Source organism: Prunus persica, chromosome G2 (genome assembly GCF_000346465.2).
Source record: "Prunus persica cultivar Lovell chromosome G2, Prunus_persica_NCBIv2, whole genome shotgun sequence".
Lineage (NCBI taxonomy): Eukaryota > Viridiplantae > Streptophyta > Magnoliopsida > Rosales > Rosaceae > Prunus > Prunus persica.
In genome coordinates this window covers 24,597,642-24,609,169 of record NC_034010.1, presented here as the reverse complement: position 1 = coordinate 24,609,169, position 11,528 = coordinate 24,597,642, and the positions used below count along the sequence as shown (strand labels likewise).

Below are 11,528 nucleotides of genomic sequence, written 5' to 3'. Positions count from 1 at the left end.
TAGTAGCTTTATCCAGTGCAGAAGCCGAGTTCAGAGGCATGACTAAAGGGATTTGTGAACTTCTTTGGTTAAGAAAGTTGCTTATTGAACTCGGGTATAAACCTACATCCACAATGAATCTCTTTTGTGACAACAAGGCTGCTATAGCCATTGCACAGAATCCGGTTCAGCATGATCGTACTAAACATGTTGAGGTGGATCGACACTTCATCAAACAGAAGCTTGAGGCTAAAGTGTTTCAGTTTCCTTTTGTGAAATCCGAGGATCAATTGGCGGATATTTTGACAAAGGCGATTTCCAGTAAAGCATTCCACAATTCACTGGATCAGTTGGGCATTGGCGACATCTATGCACCAACGTGAGGGGGAGTGTTGGCGTGACTTGTGGATATTGACTTACTTTCCTTACACACAAAGAATTCCTATTATAATTGTAATTGATTTACTTTAATTCCTGATTTCCTACTGTAAATAGATTTAGGAATTTATTATTTACTTGCCCATTCAGGTTTCGTTGTATTATAAATATGACCTCCTACAATGAGAAGAATACACAGAAAATTCCCACAAACAAATATTCTCTCATAATTTTCATATTTTAGCATTATGCAATGTTAATTAGGTTAACGAGTCTGGCCTTTCTATAAGGAATAAATTTGTTTGGGAAAGAACAAAATTCGCCAGATCTAGTTTTTAGGCCGTTTCAACAAGTCTCAGGCTTCAAAATAACAGTATTTCTCTTTACCACAACTGTAAGTTTGATATACATTGTTGGCCTATTCCTACGACAACTTAAGTTTTTTAAGTTAACAATTGTCTAACAAGATCAAGGGTGTTTTTTCAAATAAAATCAAAAGTGAGAAGAGAACAAATTCGAGTATGCAAGTATAAATTGACGACTTAGAGATTGTCTTGAAAAGTTCTACATTAATTTCCCGATTGATTTGTTCAACCATACTAGTTATATCTCTTCAATGCAAACAAAAATATGTGACTGGTTTGTTGATAAGTATGATGAGTTGCATGTCATAACCTTGATCGAGATGCATAGCTCATTTTGGTAAAACACGTTTGTGTATTTGATAAAAATGCCAACTACCCCCTTCCAATTATTCAGGGACAGTGAAAGTTGTGGGAAGGGCATTTTCTTCTTATAGAGCAGTCAGCACCATATGGTCCATACCCTTTGGCATTTGCCTCCTTCTGAGCTGCATGGCGCCGTGTGTATGCAAATACCACACATAAATTCTTTGACATTTATCAGTCTTTCTGCATTCCAATTGTATGCAAATACCAAATGCCTGTAGGTGCTCAAGAAGATTAGTTTTGTATAGAATATCAAATTCCATGAACCATTGCCGTGGATTGTTGTTTGGCTCATTGACTCTTTCAATCGTATCATTTATTTTAATTGACCCAGAAAGAATAATGTTGATTTTTTCCTTTTATATTTTCTGGCTTTGTAAACATTATGAATTGACAAAGGAGAAATTATACAGTAGTATGGTAGTACATCGTGGCAATTGACATATGGTGCTACGCTCCATTCAACTTGCAAGTTGCAACACATGGTACTACCGTGCTACTATATAATTTCTCCAGACAATTTGTCCCGTTTGAATCTTGTAAATGCCCTTCATTTTCAGTTCAGAACGGGAAAAATCTTAAGCTGTCTCTCCACCACAAGTCAATGTTCTTAATCATTCGTACCCGCAGTTGAAAAGTACGACGACCCTATAGTCAAACAATATGGGAAGAATATTTTCAGATATTTTTCATTCTCCATAATGGTAAATCGGAAAAAATCTTATTAAAGCATTGTTTCTCTCTCATAATAATGTCATCAAACATAATAAAAAATAAAAATTAACTATAGTTAAACTCATGGACATGTGTCACCTTTTGGGAAGGGTGGTGAGGGTACACCTTAGGTTAAAGTGGTGAGCAAAAATGCTTCCTGTGAACTAGTAGTGGTCATTTTGACAATGTCCATTTGTCCCATTTCTCATTCCAAAGGATATATTATTGAAAATTATCTCCAAGTTAATTTGCTGATTTGCTTAATTTTGATAAGCTCTTGGCGATAAAGTCGGCATAGAATGACAGAGACTTGGGTTGCTACTTAAAAGTCTTAACTGGTCTTAGACAATGTCTTGAATTTCTTGTCCTGCCCTTTCCCTTCAACACGCATAATTTCCCTTATAAATAACAAAGAGAAACACATTTATATACATATAATATTTAGATTCACAAGAATATCTTGGTAGCACTTTTGGACTAGAAATTCGAATGGCCGAACTAAGTAAAGAGCGTTCCCTAGAGCAAACACCAACATGGGCTGTTGCTGTGGTCTGTTTTGTGTTGCTTGCAGTTTCAATCTTCATTGAACGTATCATACACCTCATAGGAAAGGTAAGGCCAGATTGCTTAGTTAACTAATTGGCTTCAAGCTGATTGGCCTCATTCCCATAAAAAAATATTGTTCAGTTAAAGATCATGCATGCATGCAACCAAATCCCTTGTAGTTGGAATGAAGGCTTTGCTGCTGCCTTCAGTTTATTTGGGTTTTCATTTCATTAAACTGGTGCAGATGGATCTGAGTGCACAAGAATTAGTGTTCTGGCATTGGCTGCCTGCTTGAATTTACTTTCTTGTCTTTAAACATGAATGTTGATCATTGCACCTGACATTGTTCTTGCACCATTTTCAGTGGTTAACAAGCAAACACAAGAGAGCTCTAGTTGAAGCACTTGAGAAGATTAAATCTGGTACCCCATCATGCGGTCATTTAGTTTTTTTTTTCTTTTGGAATTAAAGCAATTTATGTTTGTTCAAAGCCTAACAATTTGTTTGTTCTCTTTGGTTTCTTTGAAGAGCTCATGCTGTTGGGATTTCTATCCTTGCTCCTAACTGTTCTGCAAGGACCTATCTCTGATATATGCATACCAAAAAGTATTGGGGCCTCTTGGCATCCCTGCAGTAAGGAAGCAGAGTCAAAATCTGAAAACAAGGGTAGGAAACTTCTTGATTTCTCAGATCCTGACTTCAGTTACAGGCGCAGGTTAGCAGTAAAAGGATATGATTATTGTTCAGAGCAGGTAAGAAGCAAACGGTTCTGTTTCCATACTGATATATAACATCCCTTGGCCACTAAAATTCTAATGGACTGTGCATTTTTGCAGGGCAAAGTTGCCTTTGTGTCTGCCTATGGGATTCACCAACTGCACATATTTATCTTTGTGCTAGCAGTTTTTCATGTGCTCTACTGCATCCTTACGTTGACTTTGGGAAGATACAAGGTAAAGTAGAAAATTATTACAACTTTGGAGACTCTCTCTCTCTCTCTCTCTCTCTCTGTGTGTTTCATCTTTTCAGTGTATTTTTCATCCTTTTTGGATTACAGATGAGAAAATGGAAGGTTTGGGAGAAAGAGACAAAGTCAATTGAACATCAGTACCACAATGGTTTGTAATTTTGCTCCAAGTTATTTTATCTACTTCAAGCTAAGTTGGTCCTATCCCAAATGATGAATGGTTTAAGCATGCAGTCATTCTTCACATATGATCAACTTTCTAGTTCCTTTTTTTCTTTCCTAAAGAATGATTAGTTGGTGTCCAGGTTGACTTTAATACATCATCTTGCTGGAACTTTTCTGTTGACTACTATTATTATTATTTTTCTTGTAAATTATAATGTTTCTTCTTACAAACATTGTTCACAGATTTAGGCTTCTCATGATTAATTATAAGAATATTTTCCAATTAACCATCAAGGGCACTTCTTGGATTATAACTCATTAAATTATTTGTATTGCAGATCCAGAAAGGTTTAGGTTTGCAAGGGACACATCATTTGGACAGAGACATTTGAAATTCAGGTCACCATTGACCCTTTGGATTGTAAGTAACTTACTTCCGTGAAGTTGAGCCTTGTTCCCAAGTTCTGTCTGCAAGAAACCCTGATGTCAACTTCAGAAACACACTCCTAAGCTTCTCAACTTACATAAAATTGCTTGACCAAATGTCTCAAAGTTTCTCTTTTTTCCCGTCCAGGTGTCTTTCTTCAGGCAGCTCTTCCAGTCGGTTACTAGGGTTGATTACCTAACCCTGAGGCATGGATTTATCATGGTAAGAAAAACAGTTGCCTAATTCATTTGCATACGCAAAGCCTTAAATGGGATTCAAGATGCAGGTCATAAATGGACTCAAATTCTATGCTTTGTGATTTCAGGCACATTTGGCACCAGACAGTGAAACGACATTTGATTTTCGGAAGTACATAAGCAGATCACTTGAAGAGGATTTCAAAGTTGTTGTGGAGATCAGGTTGGTGTTCTGTAGTGTCTAAAGTCATTAGGTTCTTTGTTTAACTCTGTCTTACAAACTTAACTTTATACTTCATGGATGCAGCCCAATTATATGGTTCTCTGCAGTGCTGTTCTTGCTTTCCAACACATATGGTAAATGAGATATTCTATTAGGTCTTATCTGTTTCTGGTGTTATTGTAAAATCCTTTTTTTTTATTTTTTATTTTTAATAACTGATTCTGAAAATTGTCATGAAAAGTTTGGGAATTTACTGACAAAGAAATGTTTCCTCTTTGGACAGGATGGTATTCTTATTTCTGGCTACCATTTATCCCTTTAGTTGTAAGATCAAATTCATCATCCAAGTATCATGCATTCCCTTTTTACTATGGCCATTGCAGTTGCAGGCCACATAAATTTAAGGGTTGTGAGCAAAACAGAAAATCATGATAGTGATTAAAAATCTTGTAGATAATCCTGATGGTGGGAACAAAACTACAAGTGATTATATCAATGATGGGGCTGAGGATTCAGGAGAGAGGGGATGTCGTGAAGGGCGCCCCTCTTGTTCAACCCGGCGATCACCTCTTCTGGTTTGGAAGCCCTCGCTTCATGCTCTTTCTCATCCACTTCGTTCTGTTTCAGGTACTTCAAAATATGCATCTAAAATTCATTTGTATAGCTTCAATTCTCGGATATTATATTATCATATACAGTCATACTTGTTTGTATTTTTACATGCTGCTCTTTTGTTAATTCTTTCTCTTCATTGCAGAATGCATTTCAGCTGGCCTTCTTTGCATGGAGTACAGTAAGTAAAAATGACCACATTTACAAAGATCTGCTTATACTTATATTAGATGTTAACCAAAAGATACTTTAACCATTGAAATAGAGCTTTCTTTAGTTTTCATAACCTAAATAATTGATTTTCTCTCCTTCAGTATGAGTTTGGGATAGCTTCTTGCTTCCACCAGCGCACCGAAGATATCGTGATCAGGATCTCAATGGGGTGAGCAGTGAGCTATACACACTAAAACAAATTTTGTACAAATCCAATATGTTAATCATTCAATGAGCACAATTTGTTTTGCTAATGCACACAATTCCTTTTTTTGGGTGATCTCCTCAGGGTCATTATACAATTTTTATGCAGTTATGTGACTCTGCCTCTCTATGCTCTAGTGACACAGGTGAAAATGATCTCACTTTCAATATCAGATTTTAAATTGTGCACATGAAAATTGGAAAGCAAAAGAAAATTCCCAGCAGGCTACAAGTGACTCCCAATTGATTTAACATCGGTTAACTTTGTTTTGTTTGATCAAACTCAAACAGATGGGTTCTACCATGAAACGCACCGTTTTCAAAGAGGAAGAGGCAGAAGCACTGAAGAGCTGGCACAACAAAGCCAAAAAGAACACAAAACTCAGTCATCATTCACACTCAAACACACCATTCTCAAGTACGCCGGGAACTCCCGGCCACGGCGTGCGCATGTCCCCGCTCCATCTGCTGCACCAGCACAACAACCGCAGCGATGCTGATGGCTATTATGTATCTCCAAGAGCATCAAACCTTGAATTAAGTCATTGGGAAACTGAAGGGTCATCACATTCCCTAAACAACAACAATGCTGGACTCAGTGACCCAGAAGAGATTAGGGAACTGGATCAAGAGCCTACTTCAACAACACAATTGCCTCCGGCACCGCCTGGGATTCGTACTCAGCATGAAGTTAACATTAGTCTGTCTGAGTTTTCATTTGGCAAAGGAAAATCAAGAAGTTGATGGAGTTGGATCATATGACATGCTGCTAACCATTTTCTTCTTCCTCTTATTCTTTTGTATACATCATATATGGTTGAGCATTAGCAGCAACAGAGGATAGAATGATTTCATAAATTTGTATTGCGTGTAGGATATTGTGTGCTATGCATATTATACCCAAGAGACAAAAGACTACAAATGAATCCTACACAGTTGGGGTGTGAGTTCACGAGTATTGTTAGGATCAGTCGCGCATATACTCTTTAATTCATCTTAATTATTAATATTTACATCCACGATTGACTTTAATATTCTTTACGAACTTTGTAACACGCAAACACTAGTTTCTACTAATTTGGCTTCCCTCCCAATAACGAAAGAAGATCATTCCACTACTAACTAAGATGCTTGATTTTTTTTTGGTTGTCAAAACAAAGACGCTTGATTGATTTGATGTTCAAATTTGTAGTATGTGGTTTTGTGTGAGTGAGATTCCTTTCTATCCCCTTGGATTGTGTAATGTCATTGTTGTTCACAACTATTTGCTAATGCTTCAATTTCAATCGTTAATAAGAACCCTTCTACACAAATGGCATCAAAAGATTCCTGTTTTCCTCCATTGCCATCTCTTTCATTCTCATTCCAGCTATGTGATTGCTATACTTGTACACTAACCTACAATAAAATATTTGATATTATCTTCTTATTAATTTAGTCCAACTTATTCTATGAACTAATTATTATAAAATAATTTACTCCTAATTACATTATCACCTTTTTTTGTTTTTTGTTTTAAAAATAAAAATTATAATATTATGATGATTTTATGAGTGATTATAATCAGTCACACCAACAGCAGGTCGTGCCCTCATTATAGTCTCTCATTAATAAATTTAAAAACAAAAATAAATAAAATATAAAACAAAAAGACAGCCTCATCAACATTTACCACCACCGCGGCAGAAACCGTTAAGTTGAATAGCAACCGTCGATCAGAAAGGCGATTGATCACCGTGAGCATGGAGGTCCGCCCGAATCCAACGGCCGACAACTCGTCGGTCGCGCAGCCCCAGCGTCAGCGGCAAACACCCGCAACTACTCAGAAAAAGCCCCCTGCTTCTCCCATCCCCGTCGACACCACCTCCGTTTCACAAAGGTCAGTCCTTTTTTTGGATTCGCTGTTTGGATCCCGAGAAAATTCAATTGGCAATTAAACTTGGTTTGTTTCAATGTTGTTGTAGGCTTCAGAAGGAGTTGATGTCTCTGATGGTATGATATGTTTCTCTCTTTTATTACTTTGTTTCGAAAAATTCTTTGCTTTTGATTTTGCCTGAATCTCTGTTACTTAATCTTTCGTTTCTTGTTGTATTTGTTTACTTTTGTCTAAATCTTGAACTGGGTTTTCTGTGGGTTCAATCTTAATTTCATAGGCTGAAACTTGAAGCATAATCTAGAATATAAAAAAAGGGACTTTCTTGATTCTTGATAATCCTGGATGATGGGGATGTGTGGTGCAGAAGTTAGGTAGGTAGGTGTGTGTGTTCTCTAGGAATTCAATACAAAGCATCAGATTATGGATGCACTGCGTGTGTGGTTGTCTGAGAAGTCTTAACCTTTATCACACTTCCACTTGTAGGCTTTACACACTAGAAGGACATGTTGTTCTGTCATAAAATTTTCTATGCTGATCAGTATCTTCTTGAAGTTTAATGTCTAATAGGAGTCCATTTGATGAATTGATGACCTTATTTCTTGTTACTTTTCATTTCAGTTATGAGACAAAGTAACTCTTGGTTTTACTGACGTTTGTCCGTCCAACATCTATTGGTCCTTGTTTTCAGATGAGTGGAGGAGATCTTGGAGTATCGGCTTTTCCTGAAGGTGAGAGCATTTTTACATGGCTTGGCACAATTGAAGGTGGAAAAGGAACTATGTATGAGGGTTTATCCTACAAACTTTCTTTGCGTTTTCCTCTGGACTATCCTTTCAAGCCACCCCAAGTCAAGTTTGAGACAATGTGCTTCCACCCAAATGTTGATCAGTTTGGCAATATATGTCTTGATATTCTGCAGGTATTTATTGTTGTGTTAAAGAAACTGATATCAAGGTTTGTGCTAGTAAGGTCAAAGAGGATAAAGTGAGAGAAACAGCCTGAGTCTCTAATATGGAGAAGTTATGATTGACCATTATGATGGTGACAATGTCTCTTGTATCGAGGAGTTTGCTCCACCATATGATGGTCTTCACTCTATAGTACTTGAGGTGTCTTATAGAAAACTAGAATTGGTTGGATAAATCTAAATGTTTGTTCACATGTCAATGCCCCTGACTTGGGGATGCTGGTAGTGCCCCTTACCCGGTGGTGCTGCAGTGCCCCTTACCTGGTGGTGCTGCAGTGCCCACATGTCTGTGTCCTTAATCCAAGGGCGCTGCAAACTCTGATAGCGTTGTAACAGCACTATTGCTGCCGTGGCCTTCTTCATCCAGAACTAACAAATACAAAAAAAAAAGACAAAAAACAAAAATGTAAGATCAGTATTTATGGGTATTTTGAGAAAAATTGATGGAAAAGTTGCATGATAAGAATGTTACTTTTGTTGTGATGAGGGTGGGGAAAACAGATGTAGGGCAAGCAATTGATTGGTGATAATAATGTCATTCTACGAGTCTTATATTAATATTGGATTGGGTTTCCTTTCTTTCACTTTCATGTACTCTTAAAAGGCTTATGTTGTTCTTGCTATACGTGGCACAGGACAAGTGGTCTTCAGCGTATGATTGCAGGACTATACTTCTGTCCATTCAAAGTCTATTGGGAGGTAAACTTGCTCTTCTTTGCATGAAATTTCTCGTAAACTTCATTCATTCTTTTGTGACATTTTAGTTCTTACATGCAGAACCAAACCCGGAGAGTCCCCTCAACAGCTATGCTGCTGCTCTGTGGAATAATAAGGAAGGTTAGAAACTTGAGCTTTAATTTTAGATGTTCTTAAACCTTCAACCACCTTGCAATTCATGCTAAGTTCAAGACTTTGTTGCCTACGAATGCACCATGAGATTAATTACTTTTACCACCTTAAGCTATAAAATGTCGTCTTGGTAAACTAATGTTCCAACTGGTATGCCATGGAATATGATGCCGGCGGATGAGAAAGTGCCAATTCTTCCTCAATTGGACTGTGCAAACCTCTAATGCAACTCCTGTTTATTTTCTTGTACAGATTACAGAAAAATGGTCCACAAACAGTACTTTGCCGGAGAATCACTTGAGAGTTGATTTGTAGAATTCGCGATGGATCACAAAATGTCATGTGGCCCCTGATTTCTCTGTACAGCTCTGTGGAGGGGAAATGTTTGCAATGAAAAGTATAGTTTCTTTCTCATTGAATCCCAAGGCAACCAAATCCTTCCTGTTGGCCAACTCTGTTTATATTCCTGTAATGTGATTGCTAAATAAACACAATAAGAAGTTGTAAATTTGTTGAAATCAAATGAAGGTGACAATTATTTCTTTCCTAAAAACAATTTAATCTGAATGTTAATTTCCTGTTGTCATCTGAAGTACTGGCCTTAGACAACTGAAGATGAATAAAAAGTTCTTATAAATTCCTAAAGGTGATGATCCAAGTTGTTAAACATAATCAAAAGGCAAACAAGCCTATAATTAATGCATGTCACCCTGAGGCTCGAGATTGCAATCACCTATGTGATCGAGTGTTCTCAACCTGACTATATGTGTGTCCAATCCAAACGGTGGTGGGTTGGGCTGGTGATAGGGAGGGGGGAGAAAGAAAGAAAACTCCATCATTCGTCTTCCTCAATTAAATATTCCGCATTGCGAGGAATGGGCTGAAGATCGTAACAATTTTGTCTTCAAGGCTTCGATTTCAGCAGACCCAATATTAAATGCAAACGAATGCATTGTTACAGTAATATACCAAGATAAATGTCAAGTGGCTTTTATTAGACGATAAAGACACGACGTGGACTTTTGTTGATGAAAGGTATCATCTGATTGAATAAGTTGCTGCCATTGAGAATAAATTGTATGCAGTCGATTATTTTACCAAACTTTTATCTTTTGAAATCACTACTCAGTCATACTCAGATGTAAAGATTATCGCACAAGGGATAAAACCACGATTATACGATAAGAAGATATATATTGTGAATTTAATCGAAAGAGAAATTATAATGGTCATAAGGTATTTTGACGTTGACTTTGAAGTGCACAAACGTGTGACAATGAACTTCAAGGTTTTCAAATTGGATTTTGAAAAATGCAAGTGGATTATGAAAAAAACATTGGGTGATGCTGCTATCTTTTTGGGTGATAACTCCTCAATATCTGTGTTAGCTTCAGAAGTTTCAGGATGTCAGTCAAATTGCATATACTTCAACCATGATAATGAATGTATGTTTGATGAAATTTGTAAACCTCATGATTTTGGTGTACAACGTCAAAAATCGAAGCTTTTCCCAACCTTACAACACAGATGCCATGACCTTAATGAAGATGGTCAATCGAACCCCAATTTGGATTTTGCCAAGCCTTCAACTGTAAAAAGCTATCTTATTCTCCTCATATTATTTCTCTTACATTATACTTGAAGATTTTAATGGTATTTGGTTTACTTAAGCTTGTTCTTTCTCAAATTTGTGTGTTGCTTCAATCTTAATTCACGTATAAACATCTCTTGAAAATTTACTAAAATTCTACATGTGTTTTACATAGCTCGTATTTCCATAATTTTGAAACATAATGTGTACGTATGCTTCAAGATGTTAGTGGAATATTGGACCTAGTATCAAAATATAAAAATGAAAGTCTGACGCTCCTTTCAAATTGGCGTTTGTAGCGAAGGCGTCAATCCACCTCAGCTTTTGAGGGCGTGAAGGCTTCTTGCTCTTAAAAATAAACGTCAATCCACCTCAATGTATTGCAGTGTTCCTTATATTTTATCACAGAAGTGTTTTTTTCCCCCTAAAAACAGTTTAATTTGAATGTTAATTTCCTGTTGTCAGCTGAAGTACTGGGCATAGACAACTGAAATTGAATAAATAGTTCTTATAAATTCCTAAAGGTGATGATCCAAGTTCTTAAACATAATCACAAGGCAAACAAGCCTATAAATAAATAACACGAAGTGTGTCAACTAATATTTACAATGAAATAACATGAATAAGAACAATTATTACCCTCATTTATTAATTGGTCCAGTGTTGTTTTAATTTTTTAATATATACATAAACAATTACACTAAATTAATCTAATTTGAGGAAAAGGGATTTGAAAACGTTACCTGACTATATTATCCAAACGGTGGTGGGTTGGGCTGGCGATGTTATTGGGCACTAGTGTTGTGTTGGAGAGAGAATGCCTAATCTAAATGGGTTTCCTAATTCCCAACGGATGAGACCAATTTCCTAATCCTTTGGAAATTAACTCTTA

The 11,528-nt window shown here is 36.8% G+C and overlaps 2 protein-coding genes across 2 annotated transcripts; both read left to right on the top strand.

Moving 5' to 3' along the window:
* LOC18785050 (MLO-like protein 6) lies at nt 2,182-6,143 on the top strand. Its single transcript, XM_007218889.2, has 15 exons — nt 2,182-2,411; nt 2,710-2,767; nt 2,874-3,097; nt 3,182-3,298; nt 3,403-3,463; nt 3,816-3,898; nt 4,052-4,126; nt 4,230-4,324; nt 4,409-4,458; nt 4,608-4,648; nt 4,778-4,951; nt 5,082-5,117; nt 5,251-5,318; nt 5,439-5,499; nt 5,645-6,143. Exons 1-15 carry the CDS (start codon nt 2,289-2,291, stop codon nt 6,095-6,097), a joined length of 1,719 nt encoding a protein of 572 aa, XP_007218951.1. The 5' UTR covers nt 2,182-2,288; the 3' UTR covers nt 6,098-6,143.
* On the top strand, nt 6,696-9,628 carry LOC18785696 (probable ubiquitin-conjugating enzyme E2 C). The gene is made up of 6 exons (XM_007218404.2): nt 6,696-7,232; nt 7,318-7,345; nt 7,918-8,148; nt 8,832-8,895; nt 8,974-9,033; nt 9,298-9,628. Exons 1-6 carry the CDS (start codon nt 7,096-7,098, stop codon nt 9,351-9,353), a joined length of 576 nt encoding a protein of 191 aa, XP_007218466.1. The 5' UTR covers nt 6,696-7,095; the 3' UTR covers nt 9,354-9,628.